We start from the raw sequence: 27,934 nt of genomic DNA, 5'->3' as shown, positions 1-27,934 counted from the left end.
TTTACATGTCTATAATTAAATTATATTATGCTAAATTATAATACAAATATAGTATAAATTCAGTTAATACAATAAAATTTCTTATAAGTATTACTTACATGTTAATAATTTATATTTATTTTTAAATCCATTAATTTCCCATTTTAATTTAGTTAGGACAAACAACAATAATTGTTGATATGTTTGAGTGATTTATTGGATTATGGGTCTTTTGGGCCCCAGTATGTTGAATTGCATGTAAATTTAAGATAAGGCAACTTTTTCAACTTTAGATCTGCTAAAATTTTGGCCTCAATCCTACATGTAATAAAAAGAGAAAAGCAAAAACACATGTAACAAAGTCTGTCAAGTTTTATTTTCTCTTTCATAAATAACACTGAACAAGCTTTGTACAGTGATAAATAATATTTATACACTGTAAAACTCTCTGTATTAAAAATACAGCATATGTATAATGCACTTGATACAAATGGGGAAGTATTGCATTTCATAGCACCAAACCGGACCCTTGTCTAGTTCTTTTGAACACCCAGCTGCTCTGTAGAACAGCTCAGGTGTGCAGAGTCAGGTCCTCTGTGGTTCTCTATGAAACATACTTCCCTCAGGAATCAGTTGTTGCATAACTAGATCTAAGTTAAGTAGAGCCCAGCTAGGAAGAAGAAAACCTTTTTCCCAAAAACAGTTTCCCACAATCTTAAATGTTTTAAAGTCCCAGCTGAGAGACTGCGTACGATAACCTTCCACCTCTCGTTTCTTGAATCACATTATCGTTGTGGGAGAACATGTTTTCGCCAGGCTTTTCTAACAGAATGGTGTAAAAAATATCCTCCTCTGTCCCCTAGGTGTTCCAGGCTGAGATTGAAGATGTTCATGCAACAGCGGTGAGAAGTTAATCATCTTTAGGTGATCGATAGTTTCAGGGACTGTCCAAACAAAGTGCTACAAACTTTCACTTTTTATTCAGGCTCTCAACAGAACAACAGAGGCAGCAGGAGGTAAAAGGCAGGCTGAACACAAACATCTCAACAACAGATCAACCAACAACTCAGAGGCAACATTTTTAAACATCTTCAACAGCAAGCCTGAACAGCTCCAGATTCCAGACCCTTTTTACTGTCAAATATTATTGCTAAATTCAGGATGGGGTGGTTAAAGAAATTGAAAAATAACAGCTTATCAGAGGACCAACCGCACGGAATGTTATTGGACAAACATCAATTCTGGATTTTAGCAGAAAAGTTCATAGAAAAACTAAAAAAATAAAAACGGTGAAGGGAAGAAAATCAAAACAAACAAGATCTGCCAGGAGTACAAAACAGGTTTCCTGGAAAACAAGATGGACATTTTAGATAGAAGCCCTTATTATTCCTCATCCAGACGTTGTCTGAGGAGCAGCATCTTAAGAAATGTAAAAATAAACCAAAACGTTTCACATTCATCATGTGGCGTCCCCGTTGTGTTTGATTGTCAGCTCCTAAGACTTTTGACCAACCAAACCCCTTCCTACCTTTATGAAAATATTGTTAGTCGATGCGAAGAAATGTACAGCAATGAGAACCTTATTAATCAATGACAAAGTAGCTAAATAATGTAAGTTATCGTTATTAATTTACAGCACAGAAAAATAAGAGACTATTATATTTTAATACTTTAATTCCTTAAGGAAACTTTGTATGCACGATAAGTTTGGTTTCAGCACTGAATGTGACATTCATGCCCTTTCATTAATCTTTCATGATCTATTGCACTGATTTGTGAACATCAAACAAAAACTATTTACATTTGCAGCTTGAGAAATTTGAATATCTTCGAAAAGATCATTTAAGTAATTTAGCCATAAAATTAAACTCGTGTAGGTTTTTTTACACACAGAGGGGATATTTCAAGTGTTTATTTTAATAAAGGTGATTAGAGCTTACAGCTAATAAAAATGCAAAGTTTAGTTTTGCTATGAACTACATTACAGAAGACCTATAAAAATGGCATTTAAAACAGAGATGTTATGGCCTACACAGCTACAGGGAGGCCGAATTGACAGTTTTCCAGCGGTCATCGTCATTCTCCACAAGGAGAAAGGTCATTGCTAAGAAAGCTGGCCATTCAGAGTGCTATATGCAATCATAGTTACAAGAAAGGTTAGTGGAAGGAAAACTATAAAAAAAAGGTTCACAAGAAATAAGAAGGAGAAGATTGTGAAGCAAAGCCCATTCTAGAGTTTGAAAGCATATTTTTATTATAGAAATATCAGCCTACCAAAAGGTGTGTCCATGCACTGTACACCATATGGACTCAATACTAGCTTGTGGCTCCTTTTGCATGAGTTACTTCATCAATGTGGTGTTGCATGGGGGTAAATCAGCCTGTGGCTCTGCTGTGGTGGTAAGAATTGTTTTTTCATCTTCAATACTCCATAGAGTCTTTATGGGGTTTAGGTGAAAAGTCTTTTGCTGACCAATCAAGAGACTTTTCCATGTTTGTATAGGTGATATGTATAGGTGGCTTTTTTCATTGGTCATATGTAAATTCTGTAATTTTCTAAGAAATTGGAATATTAATTAGCTGTAAGCCATAATTATCTAATTTAATAGAAATAAACACTTAATATATATTTCTCTGCATGGAATGGTAATGCAAAGATTCCCTTTGAAATTTAATTACTGAAATAGTTTTTTTTTTTTTTTTTACATTTTCCTAATTGTACTCATATCCTTAATCTCACAGCCGAAAAAACATGTATAACAAACAAAGATGTAAAATCAAATCCTAGGATTTTCCAGGAAAACCTGACACAATATATCAATGCAGGAATCCTTCCCTGGCTTCATACTTTGCCTAAACTCCCTGGAAGAGGCATTCCTGAGTGTCCTGCTGCGAAAGCTGCTCTTCTTCTAGCAGCTCTGCACAAACTGATCTCTGAAAAGCTCACGGACTGGGTCGGGGCGGTAATAAACCAGCAGAAAGAGCTCGGAGAGTTCTCAAAATGAGGACACTTGAAGAAATGAACAATTAAAGCAAAATTATTTAAAAGTATTAATAATGCCCTTATTATTATAATGTAAATGAACGCTAGGTGTAGGCTTAAACTGAAACAAGAACAGAACCGTATGAAGAAAAGGTGCATAGGTTGGCAACAGAAAATTGATTCCTTGGTTCTCTAGAAAGCTCCAGATTGCACATTCATAATAACACCACCAGGCAGTTGGTGCCTAATTTTGTTTCACATCAGCTCTGATATTTCTGAAAGTCACTGTTTCATTGACATCTCCTGTAACATCAGATATTAAGAGGTACCTTTATAAACTGAACAAATAAAAGGTCTTAAGATGACATAACAAAAGAGAGTTTTCACAGAACCATCTTCATTAAAAGGGTGCGTGGTCCCAAGACGTCTACAACAGAAACTACAGAACATTTTCAGGGTTTTTCTCCGAATGTGATGTCATGGTGAATCAATGGTACACTTTTGCACCAGTAGGCTCTGGACTCCAGAACTCAGTGGGCTCTACTTTAAGCTGTAGAGTCTTAAAAGTTGAGTCTCCTGGTTCTTGGAGCTAACACACGTCACTTGTTGTCACACCACGTTGATGCAGTTTCCGCTGCCGGCTGTCGCCCTTTTGCTGCAGTATGAGAAACTGCTGGGATTGGTGGAAGAGCCGTTCATGTGCGAGGACTTCAGCTCCATCTGGCAGGCAGTGATGGCAGCGTTCAGCTCAACCTGAGCTCTGTGGACCACGTAGAACATCAAGCCAATACTGATGATGATCTGTGGAGATGAGCACCAAAACAATAGTTCATTTTTGGGTCTTTATCACTTTTTTATTTTGTAGGACGTATTTTTACGTTTGCGTTATCACCCTAATTGAGCACAAAACTGACACCACTGGGTGTCAGTTTTGTGTTAAAGGATCCATGGATTACAGACAAGAGCCTCTGATCAGAAAACTGGTAAGCCGCTCAGCAGCCCATATCATCAGAAAACGTTCAGATGCATTTTAGATGTATGAACTAGACTGGAAATAAAAGGTTTTCCATAAGTGACCAAATAACATGTCTGATTTGTTGGTCTTTGTTAAGACAATGAGCCTTCATTTATAGTGGCATATACAGTATGTCAGCCCTATCCATTCACCCCCTCTGTGGCTTTACCAGTAATCTTTACCCTCAATCTACTGACAAAAATAACAACAAAAAAAGATTTCTGAGAAATTATAAGGATAACAAAAAGCTCAACGGTCAAGAAATCCCTATCTGGACCCTAAGACTTTACCTCCCACTTTAGGAAAAAATATGTGCTTGTTAATTGACCAAAAACACTGTGTCCAATTGACTTTTCTACTGCTTGCATGAAGAACCCCTCGTGGATATTTCCAGGGTATTTAGATGGTCTTTTAACTTTTTATTCTGTCATTCTCAAGTCATCAGGCCATATACTGACATTTCTGTCCCAGTGTCCCAACGATTCATAGATTTCTGTGCTACACTTGGTATAAATATGGTTCTAAGACGGAACGTTTCCTGACATCTACCACTCGTTTTAAACATTTATTGATGTAAATGTTGAGCTCTTTTACCTGATAAACAAAAAGTGGTAGCACGTGTATTGTTTCCATCAATCTGAACGGTAAAATTAGGTAAATATGTCATTATTTACCACTAGGCTATGAAGGTTTTTGCATTCAAACAAAAACGCACATTATTTTTCAGAATTTTGATATTTGTAATCGGAATATCACAGCTAAAAAAAAGGATAAAGTTAGTTTATGATGCTACATAAAAAAAAGCTTGAGTTTTGGTTTATGCTTTCTGGAATTTTGCATATTTTACAGACTTTTTCAGTGGTTCGCTTTTATTTTATTAGTTGATTTATCTTACCACTTTAAAATGTGTAATTTCTTTGAATTTATCATCTTTAATTAAACACACTGTAATATGTAAATGTCTTTAGCCTAAGATTTCTTCTGTCATGTTTAATCGGCACTGAGTGGAGAGGTGCAGTTACAGGCCTTTTATCACGAGGCACGTGATAAATATTTATATTCAAGAACAGGTTTTAAACGGGATACGTATGACACTTAAGATGTGAACTTAGGAAGTCTGACTCAGCAGCGGGTGGTTTTGGTTTCAAGCAGAGCCCAGTAATTTCTAAGAGGCTCTTTGTTGGACTTCTACGAAAAAGGTGACTTTAGAGCAATAATCTAAACCTACAGTGAATTCAAGACTTTGCCTACTATTTCTTAGAAAGGTTGTAGTCACATATCACAGTGGAAACTTGGTAAGATCTAAAATTTATACAAAGATAATAGGAGATAGATCACTAAAGCTGGGTCCAAACGACATGTTTTTTTGCCTATTTTACCCCCGTCTGTACCAGTCTGCACTAGTTTTGGCCAGTCGACAGGGCAAGTTGGCATTTTTTATTACACCCAACATGGACTGTCGTTCCAAAACCCACAAACAATCTACAATTGATGTTCCAAACTCTCATCATGAGCATAACAATACAGTCAACACTATACAAATCATATTCACTCATGAGTTAAACTTGCATCTCATTCATTTTACGGGGGAGTGGCACAGAAATATAACCCGCCCAAATTCAGACAATATTCCTGAAAACTGTCACACTCAAGAGTTTCCATGAGAGTTTGACCAAGGTCGTGCATCATGACATACACGTTGTTCCTGGAAGTCAGGAACAAGTGTCACCTGTTTTCTTCAAGTGCATTATTTAACGTTAGAGCAAACCAATTATTATATTTCATGCTACAATGTTGGCTAAACTCTGTTTAAACTAGGCAGGTTGTTGCAGTGTCAAGCTGCTACCAAGAAAGGCTAAAGCTTATCTGTTGTTACACTGGATAAAACCTTTCAGACGAAGCTGAATTATATATAGATTTCTTTCAACCAAAACCAACGGTGAGCAATGACTCAGGGTGGCCCTGTAACACGTTAATTTCTAATAATTAATTACAAAAAAATATGTAAAAAAATTAACACATTTATCCCTTTGTGAAGTTTAAACCCAAATACTATCTAAGCTAGTGTTTGAAGAAGTAAATATCAGACATCTGGTTGCAAGTAAATGCAGCACAGAATGATCTGCACACTACGTTGTGCAACACCAGTAAGAAATGATGGCGGGGATAAACGACTAAACAAGTGTAAGAAACAGAGAAAAGTGTTTTCGGGGGTAACCTTTAAAGCTAATTACAGCATTTCAAACCTAAAGCTAGAGAATATTTGTGGAGACATGGGACTAGGGCTGAAACAATTAACTGGATTAATTCTGATTAACCAATTATTTAAATAATCGTTAACTAATTTAGTAATCGAATACTGGAGTATACAGACTCTAAAACGTGCCATTTGCTTAAAGAACAACCCACTCAGAGCGGTAATTTGGGCCAAAATTGTATAAAAAGTATATTTATTTTGCATTTAAGATGAAAAAACTCCTTAATCTGTACATACCCTCTATCCAGAACTCCTTAAGTGGCATAGCTTTAGCTTCCCCTGGTTCAAATTCTGTAAAAAGAATCTCCTATTAAGCTCCTTTTGCTATCCAATTATTAAACAATTAATAAAAAAAATTGTTGACAGATTAATTGAATAGCAAAATTATCGTTAGTTGCAGCTCTACAGGGGACATGTGCCCCATGCCACCACAATGTTTATTTATTCAGTTATTAACCTACATTTATTGAAATCGAAAAACTTGTGTCAAATATTGGAGTTTCATAAATATGACAAAAATGTAATTAACCACACTTACTTAACTACCAGTCTTTAATTAATTAAATTTGTTATGATTGTGTCCCAGTACTAAAATCACCATCAAATCCCAACAAACACCATAATGTTTGATTAGAAGCATAAAAACTGCAATAATAAAAACTAAATGTTGAGATGCACTGGAAAGAATTTTTAAGGCAATATCTGATCTCAGTTTTTTGTAAACTTTGCGCCGCTGGACACAGATTTTAGCCGATTTCAATTCCTCTTTAATCTTAAATCTAACAGAACAGCATGTAAAATACATTTTTAGCCATTCTGCTATGAGCAGTCATTGATTATTTGTAATAAGAGCTACAGTAGTCAGGATACTGAAATTTCAAACCCGATACTAAGAAAATACTCAATATGTATATATTTTCGATACGGCAGCAACATTATTTGAAGGCACAGGCTTCTTTCTGGTTAAGAGAAAAAAATATGATAAGTTACAATATGACAATATTTTCACATCCTTTGTTAGAGCGAAACCAATAAATATGGAACATTTCATCACTTGTTTAGAAAAACATAATTTAAGCGTTGCTTCACTGTTAGGGAAATCAGTAGACACAATAACACTAATATCCTCTATGGAATATTATGGTGCGTGCCTTTGATTCAGTTTTAATATAATGGCTTATCTTTAGTGTGCTACTTTGTGTTTCCAATCGCCTGTCAATTTGATGTTGACACAAATTTATCTTCCAACTGAGGGACAAATAAAGGATCATTCTATAATAAAATTAATTGTTTCAAAACAAACATGGATCAGGCACATACAGAACATATTTCTTACAGTGTAAACCAGGATCTGGTCCATGCAAATGTATGCAGTAGCAGCTCTGTACAATGTCTGTCTTTTTGGTTATTGTGCATATTTTCTTTAGTCATCGTCTACAGCAGCAGGGTATGTTGTTACAGACTAATGTTTACTGCTTTACTTGTCAACTTCAGTCTGGCTTCACAATAACCTGTGTTATTATTAGCCACATTAGCCTCTAATGCCTTAACAGCTAAACGGAGGAGTAATGGAGGGGTGGGCTATGGTTGGTTTCATTGGTTCACTATTTAGTAGCTGAATGAGATGTCAGCGGATTAACATTTGCCTGTGTTAATTTGTACCACAGTAGAATGGGGTGTTGCGTGATTAGAATGGAGCGATGCGTGGTTAGAACGGAGGGTTGCGTGATTAGAACGGAGCGTTGCGTGGTTAGAACGGAGCGTTGCGTGGTTAGAACGGAGCGTTGCGTGATTAGAACGGAGCGTTGCGTGGTTAGAACGGAGCGTTGCTTGATTAAAACGGAGCGTTGCGTGATTGAACGGAGCGCTGCGTGGTTAGAACGGAGAGTTGCGTGGTTAGAACGGAGAGTTGCGTGGTTAGAACGGAGAGTTGCGTGGTTAGAACGGAGAGTTGCGTGGTTAGAACGGAGCGTTGCGTGGTTAGAACGGAGCGTTGCGTGGTTAGAACGAGCGTTGCGTGATTGGAACGGAGTGTTGCGTGGTTAGAACGGAGCGTTGCGTGGTTAGAACGGAGGGTTGCGTGATTAGAACGAAGCGTTGCTTGATTAACACGTAGCGTTGCGTGATTGAACGGAGCGTTGCGTGGTTAGAACGGAGAGTTGCGTGGTTAGAACGGAGCGTTGCGTGGTTAGAACGAGCGTTGCGTGGTTAGAACGGAGCGTTGCGTGATTGGAACGGAGTGTTGCGTGGTTAGAACGGAGCGTTGCGTGGTTTGAACGGAGGGTTGCGTGATTAGAACGGAGGGTTGCGTGATAAGAACGAAGCGTTGCTTGATTAAAACGTAGCGTTGCGTGATTGAACGGAGCGTTGCGTGGTTAGAACGGAGAGTTGCGTGGTTAGAACGGAGAGTTGCGTGGTTAGCACGGAGCATTGCGTTGTTAGAACGAGCGTTGCGTGGTTAGAACGAGCGTTGCGTGGTTAGAACGAGCGTTGCGTGGTTAGAAAAGAGCGTTGCGTGATTAGAACGGAGAGTTGCGTGGTTAGAACGGAGCATTGCGTGATTAGAACGGAGCGTTGCGTGATTAGAACGGAGCGTTGCGTTCAGCTTTGTGGAAATTATCGTTTGGCTTTTTTCATAAAAGTTCTTTTTGACCAACTAATTAAAGTAAGTTCTTCTTAAAATGCTTCATAGCTTCAATCTATTAATGTAAATTGTACGTTTTGTGAAGCCGAAAGGGAAACAATGGTTCATTTACTCCGGTATTGCTCATTTACTCAACATCTTTGGAGCAAACTTTCATGTTTCGATTCTGATCATCTTTCCCCCAGTTTTCCCTTACGCTAGAAGAATGTCTTGTTTGTACATAATAATAATAATAATCATCTTTATTGGTCATTGCACATGTACATTACAACGAAATTTGTCCTCTGCATTTAACCCATCCCTTATAGGGAGCAGTGGGCTGCCATTGTGCAGCGCCCGGGGAGCATTCTGGGGCTAAGGGTCTTGCTCAGGGACCCTGAGTGGCAATCTGTGACAGTGAACTCAGTTCTCACTTTTATGTTATTAACCTGCTACTTATACTGTCCAAATTCTATGTTCATAAATCAAAGTTCTCAAATCTCAAGCCAAATCTCATTGAATTACTTTTATATGTAAAGCTTTACATTTCCTCAATAATGAACAGCAAGAATAAAAAGTCTTAAAAACTTGTCATCTTTTTAAACAGTTTAATATACTTGTATAATTTTGTGTGTTAGTACACAAGTTGAATCCTTTTTGTTTAGCCCCAGCTAATGCGCAGTCTGACTGAAATCTGTAGAAATGAATGGGCACGAGCACAACATAACGGCTGCCGACAAGTTTAAAACCAAAGAGACGAAAATATCAACAACAATGGCGGATTGCAGAGTACTTATTGTGCTGCTGACTCTTTTGAATCTAATGACGGTTCTACAACAAAGTGCAAATTTTCTCTACCGTAAGAAGAATACCCTAGTGCAGTGCTGCTGCTGGAAGAAGTGTAACAATTAGGGCAAATATGAAAGGGTCACTTTATGTAGATTTTGAGTATCTTTGGATAAAAATAAGGGTTTAATCATGAAAATGTATAAAACAGGTCTGATATTCAAAACCTTTTACCTGGAGGCTGAACACAAAGTAGCCGCTGATGCTCTGTTCAGCGATGACATCCTCCATGGTGCGCAGGGTGGTGCCCAGGTAGGAGTTGAGGAGCTGTGTGGGCAACAGACCCACAGAGGAGGCCACCAGGTAGTTTGGCAAGGACACATCTGTGATCTTGAAGCAGAAACAGAGACTTTACCACTCTTAAAAAAAGAAAGATAACATTATGTAATTACTTTTAAAACAGAAAAGAGAACTATGTTCATATATTTTCATGCCATGTACTATCACTTCATATTTCATGAACAGAAGTGGACATACTTATTGTCTCCCTGGAGAAACGGTGTAAAAATAAATTCATATTTATTGCAGAGACATAATCTCACAGAGAACAGTGTAGAATGATCCAATCTTTAAATTGAACACATTAAATCAAAGGGTAAAAATCTCCTGACTGTTGGCATAGTTGTTGGTACCTCCTACAATATTTTTTAAATAATTGAAACTAAGTATTTTTAAATGCATGCTTTTAGTTATCAAAGCCCTTATAATAATTATTAGAGACTGGCAGGAAAATTATTTTCATTTAAAATGGAACTGTGTTTGATCAGATTAGATTACAAATAGGTTTGTTATCTAATTTGTAAGTCAATTTGTCAGTCTTTTAATAGGTGAATGGTGATTTCTAACAGAGTATATGACAAACTGTTGGTACAGAGATGGCTGAAAAGTCTGCATCAGCAGCACTGAAATACAAATACATAACTTATTGAGCCATCTTGTATTACAGCAATAAAACAAATGACCTGCATAGTTCATCTACTTCAGTTATTTGATTAAACCGTACAACAGCATGTTACCACAATATCCTTTAATTTGAATCAGAATAAGAAAATCGGATCTCGGTTGTAGTGGCAAACAAATTCCACCAACAAAATGGAGTAACTACCATGTTCTAAATACATGTCAGCACAGATCCTGCTCAGTGTCTCATCTCATATCTGGTTGAACCCCCCTAAATATAAATAAACGTCTGTGTTTGTGTCACCCTTGGACCCTTGATTAAGTGATGACATAAGCCGCAGTGTGACAGCGTGTCGATGTGACCTTGGCTCTATGTGCACTTTGTCCAGACAGTGGCTGATAGCAGCGTGCCGGGGGAGGCTACGACACGATGCAGACTGTGCAAAAACATTGTCAAGGCCTTAAAACACAAATGCTGGATCCGACCAAGTGTCTCGACGCAAAGTTAAATCTTAAACCATCCAGTTATGACACTACTTCCTTAATTCCTACACATTTTAATGTAAAAATTCCAGACTTTTCAACTTACCTTTCTTAGAAAGAAAGAAAGTTAAGGAAGCAATTCATACCCATGGAAGGACATGCAAAAGGATAAAAAAAGAGAAGACAATGGGAGAAAATAAGGAAGGACACAAGGAGAAAACGAAAGAAACAAGGCACAATCAAGAAAGAGAAGTAAGGAAGGAAGGAGACTGAGGGACGGACAGAAAGGAGGACACAACATTTATATAGATGGGATAGGGAATAAAGTCTGGAAATACCATTATTTTATTGTAAAATACTGAAATCAATTTTCCTGACTTTTTCTGACAGTGAAGGAATCCTAGGAGCCAGAAGCTTATTTAAAAGGTAACTAATGTTATCACTACATGCATTTTTCTGAAAGTGTTTGTCCCGACCCATAACGTGTAAAAGAAACAAAGCTTTCAGAAGAAATATAGAAGAAATGCCATAATCCCTGACTTGAAGAATGCCTCTCCCTGCCAAGCGTCTTGCATGTATGCAGCTGTCTGGCATTCATCCAGGGGAGGACTCGTTGTTGGTATTTTTACAACTGTGCAGACAATTCCCACTGAACCTTCTAATTGCTTCTGTAAGCATCTACATCAGGATGATCTACAAATCTGAGAAAAAGAAGCAAAAAACAAAAATGCTGCATCCTGTTTGACCCAGTTCATTCAGATAAGCAGCTGCGCAGGTCTGACTGTGCTCTTAAACTGTGAGTAGGCTAATATTAACTGTGTAGAAATATTTCAGCAGCTGTAATGCTGATTGCCCCCACAAGTTAGCTTGTACAGATTAGTCTGTAAATTAAAATAATGGATGTCCTTATTAGGTCATAATAACAGTGGAGGATGCTCTGAGTAATAAAGCATGCTTAGACCGCTGAATTTGTACACTTTGTTCTCGCAAACATTTTTCTCAGAGGTGTCTTATCATTTTGCTAACAGCTGCAGTCTCTGGGTCGTTTTAGGTTACACACTATAATATGGCACCATCTACTTCAGCAGAAACAAGCGTGGTGCACGCTGAAATGTAGCCTCGCTCACAGAAAGTGCTTACCAAGGGCAGAGCAGACAAGACAAAACTCCACCATGGGTCTGTGTGAGCTGAGATGTTGCCACTCACAGCTACCTTCGCTGCATACTGTTGAGGACTTGATTATTGAGGTACAGTTAGCAGCTCAGCTTAGTAATGAGCCTCCTGGTGGGAGAAATGATAACAAGACAGTGAGACTGTGAGAAAGGTTTCAAACCCCTCTGGACCGGAAGGTGAAAATACTGCCGAAGAAGCAGGTGGAGACGGGGATTCATGCTATTAACCTTCATCTAGCAGGATCTGATGAAGTCCCTGGTGAAAGCTTGACTGTGACACTTGTGTGCAGCTGGAACCAGTGTAGCCACAGTACACTGTAAAAGCTTTAAATGTTTGTGAACTAAAAGCTCAAACTTGAAAAATCAGCAAATAAAAACTTTTTCTTGACTGAATTTCCCCTTTTCTTTTGTAGTTTTTAACTTACTTTGTCTAGTGACTGTATGTGTACCCAAACAATTGAGTTTGTATCCTATTAGATGCTTAATATTTGGTACAAAGTAATTACACTTGTTTCATGTAGAAAGTACACCTGAGCATGTGCTTATGTTAAAATATGTCTCTTTCCTGGTTTCGAGCCACTGACAGAGCTCCTGCCATTAACAGTGCTCTCTTGGACCTTTTTTCATTAATTGCATGTTTACTGTGTAAACCACCGATACACCATCATAATAACTCACAGGTCTTTTACTTAATTTAATGCAGCGCCCTTTTCACTCCAAATCTAGTGAGGAAATACATTTCTTCAGGGCTGCTTTGTGCTTGGCGGCTGGCCCAAACTCGCCCTGAGAACCCTTGTTGTCCCGAGTCGTCCAGACAGATGCTCACTACAAACCTGCAGGAGGTTGCTTCCTGTTAAGAGGGAATCGTTCCATTCCACTGTCGTCTCACGGTTGCTCAGGATGAAGGGTTGCTGGAAAGTCAACGACTTGATGCAAACGGCTGGGCTTCTTCAGAAAGATTAAATGATCCCCTTAATTTGACTACATTGTATTATATTTTGATTGACTCAACTATATTAAATTGGATCCGAACTTGTTTATATGACTGATATTTCAGAGTATTGAATTATATCATTTTGAAGCAAGTTTGAACCAAACCTGAGCTAATTTAGCAACATATTGGACCTGTTTATCTTGAAAAAGCCTTCAGATTACATTGATGTGAATTGGTACCATTTAAAGCTCAACTGAACAGAAAAAAAGTCATGTCTGAAAGAAACGGGGGAGCTTTTGGTCGCAACATTCTGCAAACCAAACGTGGTGGTAACTGTGGCAACCAAAAAAAGGGAACAATCTGAAAAGTTTAAAGCCAAAGATTGATACAAAAGGAAATTTTAAAAAGGCACTCAGCTGTGACAAGAGGAAGCTAAACAGAGGAAGGATTAGAAATACAAAGTGGCTAGCACCAAAATATTGTCCAGGTTGTCAGCATATGAGGTGCTCCTCCACACAACAAGCAATGCAATAAGATCATCCCCTAAATTTTCCTAAACAAATTGTAGAGCAAACCACAGTCACAGAAGCAGAGCGAAACAGTGCAGAACGTCTGTCTCTTTAACACCTCGCCATCACCTCTGCAGAGCCAAACAAAGGAGTTAATGCAGCATCCAAGGTTAAAATGTCACACCAGTTACTCTGACATGAGAGCGTTGAATCAACCTTTGGATCCAGAGATACAGTGAGTGTTGCAACGACTCAGCGTGAATTTTTACCAGTAAGAAGAAAAAAAAAAAGAACCACATGGTATTTTGGCCACTCAGGCAAAAGAAAGCCATCTGCTTGATTTCTGTGATACAACTGTGAAAAAATGTGATTGATCATTAAAGCAGATCATTTAGATTTTTTTTTGCCAATATAACAATAAGCTCACAAGTCATCTCTAATGTCACCGTGCAATCACTGAAATGTGAGATGCTTCTATAATGTCCCTTTAAAGAACAAGCGCAGCACAAGCTTTAACAGCGTGCAAATCGTACCTGCAGGTTGGGATGATCTCATGTTAAACTGAAACTGGAAATGTCTAACGTCCAAGTCCGTAATGATAAAGCAAAGACCTTGTTTAATTTGAAGGAAACAAGGTCAGAAAAGATGTCAATATTTACTTCTGCTGTTGTGTTTTTTTCCAAACCCTATATTTTCATTCTAATCACTGCCAACCTAAAAAAACAACATGAAAATCTGAGGAGACTAATCATAATGTTGATACATGATATTCTTGATATAGGATGGACCCTAAAAATACTTCTAGTGTGCATCCTTGAGCTACAACCAAGAGCAAAACATAATTAAAACTAAGTAATAGATTTCAAAGAAATCAATCATCCTGAAAATTGTACTGGTTTTCCATCCTACAATTTCTGGAAACAGACGTAATCTTTCTTTTTTTCCCCCTGCTGCTCCCTTTACGCTGTAGGCTATAAATGACTTTCGGTCACCAATCTGCATCCACTTTTGAACGTTGTGTGCTAGGATTGTTGGCTGCTCGTCTCTCTATATTTTACTACATCATTAAACCTGAACAGAAGCTTTATACGGTGTTTGGACAACACGTCAACCTCAACCTCGTGTGGATTCTGCTTAGAAAATTAGCCGATTGTTTAAGGAAAATTCCAAGTTTGCAATAAAGAACGTTTTTTTTGTGATAGGTCAACACCATCAAAATATGTAAACATCTACAAAGCTGTTTTACAACCAAAAACCGGTAACTGCCTGCTCTTGTTTGAATCAGCTGAAATGTGAGGCAAACATGTCATGCAGGTAAAGTGACTTTTCTCTGAAAGGCCACCCATCTGAAAGCCTGCTACTGATAATGTCATTCTAGATTCCCACAATAGATGGTCTCAGTTCTAACAACTGAACGTATTCATACCCCTTTAATTTTTCACATTTTGTCACTTTATAGCCTCAAACTTTAATGTGTTTTACTAGTATTTTACTGTATGTGACAGACCAACACAAAGTAGTACATAATTATGAAGTGAAAGAAAAATACTACAATGTTACAATGTGATTCCAAGATGGCGCCGCAGGTGGTCGCCTCGGCGTGTTGGTGCGCATTGTTTTGTTTAGTTTTTTGCTTTAAAACGGTCTTCTGTGATGGTACCCGGAGCTCTCTCACCAGAGAAGAACTCATGAACATCAGGGCTACGACACCAGAGGAGTTATTTCCTACTTTTCTGCCTACTGCTCTGGAATTGTTGGACATTCTGGTCAAAGGTTCCGCTCACCTTTGTTCACGCGGTGAAACGCCGGAAGAGAGGGAAACGGGCTGGGGTGCTGGTACGTCTTCGCCAGCGTGGACTACGAACACCGTTACCTGGAATATTTCTCTCTAACGTGCGCTCACTTCCCAACAAAATGGAGGAACTACAACTGCTGTTGGGGAAAAACAGGGACTTTTATTCATCGGCAGTTTTGTGCTTCACGGAGACGTGGTTGTGTGGATTAATACCGGACTCTGCGCTGCAGCTGGCAGGATTCCAGCTCTACAGAGCGGACAGAGACACGGAACTCTCCGGCAAAGCGAAAGGTGGAGGAATCTGTTTCTACCTCCACAGTGGTTGGTGCAACGACGTGACAGTGATTCAGCAGCACTGTTCTCCAGACCTGGAATCCTTCATCATAAACTTTAAGCCTTTCTATTACCCCCGTGAGTTCGCTTCGTTCATCCTGGTCGGTGTTTCATCCTGGTAGCCGCAAGCTAACGTGCAGGTCGCACAGCGCATGCTCGCCGACCAGATACTGAGTGTGGAGCGGACCAACCCGGACTCCTTAGTAATCGTCGTTGGCGACTTTAACAAAGGTAATCTGACCCACGAACTCCCCAAATATAGACAGTTTATAAAATGTCCGACCAGAGAGGACAACATTCTGGATCACTGTTACACCACCATCAGAGACGCTTATCACGCCGTCCCACGTGCTGCACTGGGCCAATCCGACCACATCATGGTCCACCTGATTCCTGCATACAGGCAGAAACTAAAGCTCTGCAAACCTGTTGTGAGGACGACAAGGAAGTGGAGCAGGGAGGCTGTGGAGAATCTCCAGGCGTGTTTAGGCTGTACAGACTGGGATGTGTTCAGGACTACTACCAACAGTCTGGATGAGTACACAGAGGCTGTGACTTCCTACCTCAGCTTCTGTGAGGACAGCTGTGTACCATCATGCACCAGGGTGAGTTACAACAACGACAAACCCTGGTTCACAGCTAAACTCAGAAGGTTAAGACTGGATAAGGAAGAGGCCTTCAGGAGTGGGGACAAAGACATATACAGAGAGGCAAAGTAAAAGTTTGGCAAAGCAGTGAAAGAGGCCAAACGACTGTACTCTGAGAAGCTCCAAATCCAGTTCTCAGCCAACGACTCTGCGTCTGTCTGGAAAGGGCTCAAGCAAATCACCAACTACAAGCCGAAAGCCCCCCACTCCATCAACGACCGACGCCTCGCCAACAACCTGAACGAGTTCTACTGCCGCTTTGAAAGACAAAGGGACAGTCCTGCAACCATCCCCCACGACGCCCCCCAACAGCTGCAGCCACAATCCACCACCCCCACCTCCCCAACCTCAAGAGGGGCCTTGGCACCTCCAACCCCCACCCTGAAGTTCCCCCCCACCAGCCCCCTACCCACGCCGAGGACGGCTCTTTCCATCCAGGAGAGGGACGTAAACAAACTCTTCAGGAGACAGAACCCCCGGAAAGCTGCTGGTCCGGATTCTGTCTCACCAGCCAGCCTGAAGCACTGCGCTGATCAGCTGTCTCCAGTCTTCACAGACATTTTTAACACCTCACTGGAGACATGTCATGTGCCAGCCTGCTTCAAGTCCTCCACCATCGTCCCTGTTCCCAAGAAGCCAAGGACCACAGGGCTTAATGACTTCAGACCCGTCGCCCTGACCTCTGTGGTGATGAAGTCCTTTGAGCGCCTTGTGCTCTCACACCTAAAAGACATCACCGACCCCCTCCTGGACCCCCTGCAGTTTGCCTACAGAGCCAACAGGTCTGTAGATGATGCAGTCAATCTAGCCCTTCACTTCATCCTCCGGCACATGGACTCCACAGGAACCTACGCCAGGATCCTGTTTGTGGATTTCAGCTCTGCCTTCAACACCATCGTCCCAGCTCTGCTCCAGGAGAAGCTCTCCCAGCTCAGTGTGCCCGACTCCACCTGCAGGTGGATCACTGACTTCCTGTCTGACAGGAAGCAGCGCGTGAGGCTGGGGAAGCACGTCTCTGACTCCCTGACCATCAGCACCGGTTCCCCCCAAGGCTGTGTTCTCTCTCCTCTGCTCTTCTCCCTGTACACCAACAGCTGCACCTCCAGTCACCAGTCTGTCAAGCTTCTGAAGTTTGCGGACGACACCACCCTGATCGGACTCATCTCTGATGGTGACGAGTCCGCGTACAGATGGGAGGTGGACCATCTGTTGGACTGGTGCAGCCAGAACAACCTTGAGCTCAACGCTCTAAAGACAGTGGAGATGGTTGTGGACTTCAGGCAGAACCCAGCCCCACCTGCCCCCATCACCCTCTGTGACTCCAGAATTGACACTGTTGAATCTTTCCGCCTCCTGGGAACCATCATCTCCCAGGATCTCAAGTGGGAGCCAAACATCAGCTCCCTCATCAAGAAAGCCCAGCAGAGGATGTTCTTCCTGCGGCAGCTGAAAAAATTCAACCTGCCAAGGACTATGATGGTGCACTTCTACACAGCCATCATTGAGTCCATCCTCACCTCCTCCATCACCATCTGGTACGCCGCTGCTACAGCCAAGGATAAGGGCAGGCTGCAGCATGTCATTCGGTCTGCTGAGAAGGTGATTGGCTGCAGTCTACTGTCGCTCCAGGAACTGTACACCTCCAGGACCCTGAAGCAGGCAGGGAAGATTCTGGCTGATCCCTCCCACCCCGGTCACAGACTCTTTGAGACTCTCCCCTCTGGCAGGAGGCTGCGGTCCATCCGGACCAAAACCTCACGCCACAAGAACAGTTTTTTCCCATCTGCCACCAGCCTTGTTAACAAAGCCCGGAAACCACACTTTCCCTCACACCCCTTTTTTTGCTGACAGGACACCTGTAACTTGTAACTCTATGTGTTACATTAACGCTCAGCTTGGACTCCTGCTTTACTTGCACTGCCATACTTGCACAATGATCACCTGCACTGTTGTATTGCTCTTGCATCTTATACTGCTCTATATTTACTCTCACTCACTTAAAACTGTGCACATATATTTATATTATATTGTAGATATGTTTATACTGTTTAATTTGTATTGTATTGCACCGACTACGCCAAAACAAATTCCTTGTATGTCCAAAAACGTACTTGGCAATAAAGCTTTTCTGATTCTGGGTTATATACATATATGTTATTATATACATATAGAGCCCGCTTAACTCTGATTAATCAGAGAAGCAGCTAAGAGGACCAAGGGCAGAGCTGCAGCGGTTCAAAGCTCGGCTTGGAGAATCTGTTAACAGCACAAATCTGGCCTCTCTTTTATTTAATTAGTCGTCGTCTTCCGCTTATCCGGCACCGGGTCGCGGGGGCAGCAGACTCAGCAGAGACGCCCAGACGTCCCTCTCCCCAGACACCTCCTCCAGCTCCTCCGGGGGGAGCCTAAGGCGTTCCCAGGCCAGCCGAGAGACATAGTCCCTCCAGCGTGTCCTGGGTCTCCTCCCGGTGGGATGTGCCTGGAACACCTCCCGAGGAAGGCGTCCAGGAGGCATCCGGTATAGATGCCCGAGCCACCTCAACTCGACACTATTTAATTAGTGTCGAGGAAAAAAGAGCTACTGTTAGTAGAAAGTCGCAAAATGTCCAATTTCTAGAGCTTCACAAGGCATGTGAGGGGTACAACAAACTTTAGGAAGAACATGGTCTTGTCAGACGAGCCCAAAATTTACCTTCAAGCAAAACGGTTTACACATGGCAGAATACTGACACTGCACAACACCCTGAACACGCCATGCCTACAATGAAACATGGTGGTGGCAGCATCATACTATGGGGATACTCTTTTTGCAGCAGTGACAGGTATGGTGGTCAGAGTTAATGGGAAGAAGGATGGAGCTAAATAGAGGTGAATCCTGGAAAAACAACTTTTGGAGTCTGTAAAATACACGAGACTGGAGCGGCGGTTTAGGACAACAACCTGAAGCATTCAGGCAGAGATGCAATAGAATGGTTTGATCAATAGATATTAACGTGGTAGAATAGCCCAGTCAAAGTCCAAACCTAAATTCCATTGGGAATCTGTGGCAAGACTTCTCACAGACACTCTTACACATCTGATTGAGCTTGGGCTATTTTCTAAAAAAGCATGAGTGTAAACTTCAGTCTTTAGACGAGCAAAACTGGTAGAGACAAACACCACCTAAAACGGATATAACTGGAGCAAAAGCTTGTTTTAGAACATCCAAATTTAAAATGACATACACCTATCACACTTTTAAGATATTTATCTGTAAAACATTGAAAAGCAAACAAATTTTTCTTTTAAGTTTCAACAAAAACAAATCCTATTAAAATACATAGAAGTCTGTGGTTGTAAGATGTGAAAAGGTCCAAGAGGCCTGAATAATGAAAGTCATTGTTTATATTAAAGATCTCACATCTCAACATCACATAAATACTTCAGTAAAACTGAAAAGTCATATTCTATGATGGTAGGTTTTAACTGTTTAGAGGTGAATCAGTCATAAATTATTCATACAACACATGAAGGTCAAGGTCTCAGCTTATGTGTAGGAGGGTCGAGGAAAGCAATATCTTGATGCTGCTTAGCTTTATTATTTCGCTTGATCGAATGTCTCTGTCTGGATCAAGTTTACATGTTTGGGTACATCGTATAGGAACACTACTGTACTAAGGCAAAAAGACTTTCCTTTCTCTGAGGGATGGCCTTATATTTTCAGCTAATAGACTCGTGTTTGCCTTGAGCATGAAGGCAACATGAAAACGACTGAGTTCAGTGCCTACTGTTATTTGCTGTTAAAATAGTGGTGGCTGTTCCTGACTCAGTTCTGGCAGGATATAATTTCCCCTGAGTGCCAGCGGGCCCAGCATTTCCCTTCACTTCTCTGTGAAGTGAAGGAGGTCACCAATTTAACAGTCAGAACTAAGCATAGGCTGGTTTCTGGATCAAGGTGTGCCACGTTTATAGAAAGTTACAGTTTCAAAACCACCGAATCAAATGTTTTGTAACGTCGTTTCTTTGGCTTAAAGCGCCGATAAGCATTCTGTGGCGGATTTCTAAACTCTGACCGATCAATCCAGATTTTAGCCAATTATGTTGTCTACTTTAGGAGCCGATATAGATATAGGAACGACACGGAAAATGTGATATTCTAGCCTTCTTGGAGTAAGTTGTCAATTATTTAGAAGCAGAGGCAACGTTACACTGTGAGTGTTAGAAAGCAGTCACTGTAAAACAGAGTTTCATTATTACTACAAAACAAACAGTTATTTTAACCTGTCTTTCGAATCATATATCAGTGACCGGTGCAGTTAGCATTAGTAACACAGTAGCCTTCATGTGTATTCCCTACAGAATGCAGACCCATACCTTAACTCTGACATTTCCAAAAGACTTCCTTTTAAACACTTTACTATACTGAAAACAGTCTTCCTCGATTGCAACGTCGACACCAAAGAGTGTTGTTGCCAGCTCTTAGAGAAGGTGCATTCACTGATTGGAAAAAAAATCTGATTGATGAGTTTCTGATGAAACGGTTACAGGTCAGGGCTGATGAAGCTGAAAAATTGTCTGATTCAAGTTACAAGAACATTTCTCTTTGCATCTCTAGTTTATAGAGATGCACAATGTACTTTTTTAAAAGCTTTTTTGTCTTCATTTTGAATTGTATTGTTGCTGAAATTTGCAATACAAATAAGCCTGGTCTGTAGCTCTTTTAATGAAAATGCAAATTACTCTGGAAACGTTTACCCAATGGTGTTTTTTGACTGTACAGAGAATAAAGTAACACAGCTCTGGCATTTGCCACATCTCAGCTGGATAAGGAAAGACTCATACATTTCTCTTGCTTACATGAAATGACTGGCTGTCATGATAAAGGGTGTGTGATTTATTAGCCAGGATCATCTGAACTGTGAGCAACTAATGGTTTGGTTCATATTTGTTGGAGCATCACAAGATTGACCACATGGATGTTTCTCAAACTGAATTTAAATTACTTTGGGTAATTTCAAAACAAAATAAAACTTAATTTACTATAGATGCTGATTCCTTTTCTGTTAAGCTTGTGTCACTACAAAGATACATCCAGCTTTTCAAAATAAAAACATTATAAAGAAATTCAATATTCTTTTTGCATTGTTTACATTGCGCCTGGCTGTTTATAACTGAACTTATCTTGTGCTTCAGAACATGCATACTGTAGACTCTACAACAAAGCATTTAAATGCAGATTCAGTCTATGGTATCCTAATAAAACTGCAAAGTTAGGAAAATAAAAGCATCTTAACTATGTGATGCACAAAATAAAACACTTCCTTTTTGACTCATTGACAGGTGTTGATCTGTTTCTACTAGTTTTCTTTAGAAATAAACTCACATTTCTGATTTTAGTGAGTACAATAATACACACCCAAATATTCACCATAGGTAATAGGAGTATTATTGCATGTTGAAATAAAGGTTCTGAAGAAGTGAAAGGTTAAATGTTTGTGTTAAAAAAGGCTTAAGGATGATGAAACTTCATAACCTACAGCAGTTCTGAGTTGTAAACAGACTAGACAGCACACGTTCAATGGGAGAATGTTAATTTTAATTATTAGAAACCTGAGACTTCACTTGGAAACAAAGACTTCTGTTCCTCTACAAAGAGCAGAGTCGCCAAATCTCTACGCAATAAGCACTTAAAAACTACAACTAAATTTAGTAGGTTACTTTATATTTCTTGCTTCAGTCTATGCATCAAAATCCAAGTAACAACAAATAAATGTAATGGAAAACATTATTATAATATAATAACTTATATGTTGCTTTTCTAGTGGAAAAGGTCACTATGTTGCACTAGTGGCCTTTATTGTTCTTGACACTAAGCTGAGAGGAAAGGGGTTGAGAGAGGGAAGATATCCAGCAAAGGTCGCCTGAGCCGGGAGTCGAACCAGCATCGGGCTGCGTTGAGGACTGAAGCCTCTGAATATGGGTCACACGTTTTTACCCCTGCGCCACCGCCATGCCAAAATCATGGCATCGTTACATGAAGTTATCATACGGGTAGACTTGCAGACCAGCCCACACTTAGTGAAACCAAAATTTGTTGAACCACCTCTCCAGTGAGATAAAGAGCTTTGCTCCTTGCTAGTCCACAACTGTGGCCTTTACACCTTTTTGACAAAAGAATGTATCTTCTCAATGTAAAGGTGTCACAAATTTCAATCTTTCTTTTAAAGAATCATCATTTAATGTAGGCCAGTTCGATCCAGGTTTGATCAGTCTATATATAACATTTGTATCTTGTCTCAATTTAAGGTGGTCCTAATGTCAACAAAGTGAAACATGATGAGTTTCAGCAATATTTTTGAGAATGTAATTTTTTATTTTTACCATCAAATAAATAAAGGTCTTGCACTGTGTTTTACAGAATATCTGATCAACATAGAAGAATCCTGTTTGGATTCCTTTAAAAACTTTGAACAAGTCCACTGGCTTTGCAGCAAACTGGATACACCAGTTGAAATACCAACTTCAGTGTCATTAGCTAGCTCCAGTGCATGGCTGTATTTTCTTACACGTCCTACCCTGGGCACAGAACTCCCTACTGACTGAGAGCAACAGGTAATGCAAAATCCCTCAAGGACTTCTTGTGCCACCCACCGAACGCTTGGCACCCTGGACGGTGAGCCCCAGTGCTCATAACAATGGCTGTTTAAAGAAACTGATGTCTTTTTATACTCACCGAAAAAACTGCATTTTGTAGTCCAAATGGTATGGGGGTGAGTCTTGCTAAGGCCACGATTTTGAGTCCGCTCCCTCCTTCCACTACTCGTATAACAGCGCTGAGCTGGTCGCTGTTTCCAACTTTGTTCAACACCCAGTTAGACAATAACCGCTTACACACTAGGTGTGCCACAAAGGTCCCTATTAAAACTCCCACCATAACGAGTCCCATGCCCAGTACGAAGCCATAAAGGTAGCCTGCTGCCACATTCAGAACAATGTATCCCCATCCACATGGAAAGGAAACAACGATCAAACCAATTATGAAGAGCATGGCTCCAACAAAGCTGTCCAGGCTCTCCACCCAGAGAAGGAGGTCCTTGAGGTACTGCCGTACGAGGGCGACCGAGGAGAAGCACACGGCGGTCAGGATGCACGCCAGCAGGGCACTCTTGAAGCAGAAGGTGGTGATGCAGCACGGGTGTCTGAACTCCCCGCTGTTGAAGGATGTGTCGGTGACATTATCGGGGTCGTCATCTGACTTCCCGGCCCCTCTCTCATCAAATGCGCTGCATATCAATATGTCTATTTTATCACACTCCTCCGCGGCAGTCCTCTGCAGCCAGCGGTTCAGCTGGATCTGCGTCTTGCCCAGTGCGTGCTTCACAAGTTTGGTAAAGAGCTGCACGGTCGTGGCCCCTGACATGTTGTGGTCCCCCTTAAATCACCTCTGGGGACCAACAGCAGTGGGGCTCAGATGACCCGGAGACAACTGGGGATGTACCCGGATAGTAATTAAATCCAGCCTAAAAAGCTTTCCTGACGAAGATTTCAGCAGTAGTACCGCACAGCTGTGCTGTTCCCACACCAACTGCCATTACAGGAACCCTCCAGTCCGTCAGTGTTTATCTTGGGTAAACCAGCTGGGTGATATGCCAGTCCAGCGACTTCAAAAAGCAAGTTTTGCTGCGTCTGTGTCTGACACTTGCCATGTTTAGAGTTGTCATCACTCAGCTCCGAGCAAAATAGTTAATGGACAGAATAAACGAAGTTGGACGAACTTTTAATACTTCACCAGCTTCCGCATCCAGCCAACAAACAGACAGGCAGGCGCAAATCACTGAGGGGCTAACTTACTGCCACCGTTAGCTAACCACATCGGGTAGTGGATAAAGTCCAACGTTTGCATTTCAGATATAACTGCGGGTTCCACTTTCTGAACGAAAAAACGAGGCAGCGGACATAAAAACAGTTTGTCCTCTCCGCTGCCCGCTGGTCGTCCGTTTGTTTGTCCTGTCTCCTTCTCTGTACAACGAACGCTGCTGTCGCTGTTACAGCTATTCATACTGACCACTGTTTGTGTCCCAGAATGCCCAGTAACCCTAGCCCGTTTTGAACCAATCACAGAGCTGCAACTGGTCTCGCGATAGTCCGTGGAGTATCGGCAATAAATTGAACGTTTGTTCAGATTGAAGAAGATACGTCAGCGCGTCCGCCATCTTGTGATTGGCAAGTTCATCTTGGAGATCCGTTCGAGCATACAAGTAAACTACAGACCTATGTATAAGAGAAGGACCCAGATTTACGTGACATTACGTGACAAAAATGTTACTTAGAGCAAATTTAAATAAAAACGTTTGCTTTTAAAATAATATAGAAGAATTAAATGCATATTAACTTCAATTTACTTCTAATAATATACTGACAATTAGTAATTTCAGCTGTTATTTGATAAAAATTTGTTATGTAAGGGTGGATGTTTAAACCTTAATCTCTTTTTTTAGATATAAAAATAAAGAAATTAATAAAACAAATGGTGATGATGATAACAATAATAATAATCTATACAATTATTATAATTATTGTTTTCATCATCATTATGATTATTATTATTGTTATGATCAAGGAGTTCAATCTGCTTGTCTGAAATAAAGAATACCTAGAGAGATTTAAAAAAATCTAATCACTAATCATATTGAATTTAGCTTTAGTTTGTAATAGTTAAGCTGCATTTATTGTATTTACTATCCAATTTGAAACAAAAGAGCCTTGCGCTGCCGATGCCCCAGAGTATTACAGTATTACAGCAGGAGACATAGTTACACAGCTTGGCCTGTAAGTCTTAAAACCTACCTGCATTTTCTTGCATGTGGTTAAACAAAAATGCCTGTCACAAAACGCCGCCAACATGCACTGCTCATCTGTTAATTAAATACATAGAACTCCTCTATGTACTTAGATAAGTCAGAGTCAGTTGTGAGGCCTTCTGCCCCACAGCACCAAACCCAAGTCCTGACTTTCAAATGACATGCTGTGGTGGGACCTTAGGGCTGTGCAAAAACAAACGCCTGCAAACCTCAATGAACTGAAGTAACTTCGCCAAAAGGGGTTTGTCAAAATTGCTCCAGGATGATGTGAGAGAATGATTATCTCATGCAGAAAACAACTACTTTAACCTAATGCTGCTAAGGAGGATCCTAAAAGCGACTGAAAAAATACTTCTATTCTTTCTATATTGTTTTACGCTTCATGCAAGATTTTATTTAATTTTAAGAAAATGCTGTTGACCACGAAATTAATTAAGCGTGTTAGTAATACAACAGTACAGATAATGAGTTTGTCAATTAGTTTTACAAGAAATATGACTAAACTCTGAGTTTTTAAAAGGGTAAATACGTTTTAGTACGCAGCAGAATCTGAACAGGTATTTCCCTGCATGCTGTACGAAAGCATACAATAAAGGGTGCATTTTATGCTTTGAGTACATTTAGAATGAGATAAGTGATGCACACAATGAGTCTCTTTTTCCAGCTGGTGATCCTTAAAATTATTTATATTTCCTAACCTATAAGAAGTATTTTTTTTAAATTATAAGTTTAGTATTATATTATATTGTCTCTCCTTTGACTTTGATATTTTTTAATTTTTTTGATGTTTCCAGAGCTCTCCACTAGATGGAAGCATTGCTTAGTTTTTCCCCCAAACAGCTGCTTCGTTAAAAAGCAGAAGAAAATATAAAAAATGCTCAGTTTTACTCAGTGAAAATATTATTTTAACATATTTATATATTTCCCACATTTATCTTAAAAATTACTTTAGTTTTCCTAAAATAATGTTGTTGACTTGAAGTTTGCAAACTCACTAATATGAAATATCAATCCTAATTATTAGTTAAATTTAAAAAGAAAGAAATTTACTTAAAGCAGATTTAAACACAAAGATTTCCTTTTGAGAAAGTACATGTGTAATTCATTTTCTGTCTGACACATCTCAAACTTCCACACAGAAAATAAAATTTAAATCTTTAAATCAACCTTAAGGGTGTAAATGGCTAAGAACACTTTTACATGCAAGCTGAGTTGACTCCTTCTGAGGTCTTTGTGCCCTCCACAAAAACCTTGTTATATTTAGCACTGCTGTTTTGACCTGTTTGTGCTGCTCATAGGGCTGTGTGTCCCACACATCTTTTTTGGGTTATGATTTGGTGTTTCCAGAGTAGTATCAGTTAAATAATATGGTTTTATTTGATAACTTTGTTAGTGAACGTTTATGAGCTTGCGTACAGTGATTTTAAAGTTTGAAATAGAGTAAAAAAGGTTCTCACCTTCCCTCAGTTTAGATTTAAGTCAGATAAATAACACAGAGACACACAGCAGGAACCATTTCAAAGTAAAAGCATCTAACATGACAAAAGTGTTGGCGTTTGAAGGCATCATACGTGGGGAAGAAATCATCTATTATCTTCCAACACTATATATGTGGCTTTGGATAAAATAAAAACCAGCAAAACAGAGGTTTGTGTTTTAAAACAGCATCAATTAAATATGAAATTAAAGCATTTTTATCAGGAAACTGTGGCTGACTCTCTCTGACTTCACAACAGCTTTTTTCAGTCGTGGCAGTATCAGTGAAAAGAGGAACAAGCAGACATTCCTCTGCAGTTCATATCTGAAGCAGCACTGAGGAGGATGGATCGTTCAGAGGAGCTTCAGTCTGTGTCCGAGGAGCCCTGCACTCAGATGGACCTAAAAAAGGGAATGTCCATTTTCATTGATGTAAGTATCAATTTCATTTATTTTGTTCAACTGAAACTCACACTTATAGGATCAGCTCTGCTATTGATCTCTAATTTAAGTGCAACAACTTCAAAATATGCACTAGTTTTTTTTTTTTTTTTTTTGCTTGCTGCATAAAACAAAAGAAAATCACCTACTGTTTGACCACATTCAACAATATTACAGCTTTTCAGAGTTGTTGATGGTCCACATGAAAGGTTTCTGCTTAGTCAAATAAACAAATCTGACAGCACCTACCTTTATTATGCACTTTAATTGAAGAAATTAAAATGATTTAATTTGATCCACACAGCAGTGTTAATAAACAACCAATAATACTCTTGGTTTACATAAATATTTCCTTCTGCAGTTGCTTTTTAATTGTTTTGTGTTTTTAATTTGGAAGTTTAGTCTGATCATATCTAATTCAGATTTCTATTCAGAAATATTGTTTTCAGATATTGTTTTGTATTGGATTTGTATTGTTTTTTTTTCCTACTGTCTATTGTTAAGGATATTCCTTACTGAATATATGTTTTAAATATTTCAACACTGTATTTTTATCCATGGTGCTGAAATTATTGTTACCATCCATCCATCCATCCATCCAGCCAGCCAGCCAGCCAGCCAGCCAGCCAGCCAGCCAGCCAGCATCTTTACCCACTTGTCCTTGCAGGGTTGCGGGGGAGCTGGTGCCTATTATTATTATT

The 27,934-nt window shown here is 39.9% G+C and overlaps 2 protein-coding genes across 2 annotated transcripts in view; one reads left to right on the top strand and one right to left on the bottom strand.

Annotated features, from left to right (window-relative positions):
- Window positions 1-336: 336 nt before the first annotated feature.
- tmem64 (transmembrane protein 64) lies at window positions 337-24,556 on the bottom strand. The gene is made up of 3 exons (XM_047384324.1): window positions 23,189-24,556; window positions 9,878-10,033; window positions 337-3,763 (listed from the first exon to the last, which is right to left on the bottom strand). Exons 1-3 carry the CDS (start codon window positions 23,873-23,875, stop codon window positions 3,572-3,574), a joined length of 1,035 nt encoding a protein of 344 aa, XP_047240280.1. The 5' UTR covers window positions 23,876-24,556; the 3' UTR covers window positions 337-3,571.
- Window positions 24,557-27,074: 2,518 nt separating this feature from the next.
- The window catches only part of necab1 (N-terminal EF-hand calcium binding protein 1), a 63,825-nt gene continuing 62,965 nt past the window's right edge, over window positions 27,075-27,934 (top strand). The window contains exon 1 of the mRNA XM_047383077.1: window positions 27,075-27,224. Within this exon, the coding sequence (XP_047239033.1) occupies window positions 27,138-27,224 (87 nt within the window). The 5' untranslated portion in view covers window positions 27,075-27,137. The remainder of the gene's footprint in view (window positions 27,225-27,934) is intronic.

This window comes from Girardinichthys multiradiatus, chromosome 13, assembly GCF_021462225.1.
Source record: "Girardinichthys multiradiatus isolate DD_20200921_A chromosome 13, DD_fGirMul_XY1, whole genome shotgun sequence".
In the NCBI taxonomy this organism is placed as follows: domain Eukaryota; kingdom Metazoa; phylum Chordata; class Actinopteri; order Cyprinodontiformes; family Goodeidae; genus Girardinichthys; species Girardinichthys multiradiatus.
Note: the sequence above shows the minus strand (reverse complement) of the source record. Positions and strands in the feature narration are given on the sequence as shown.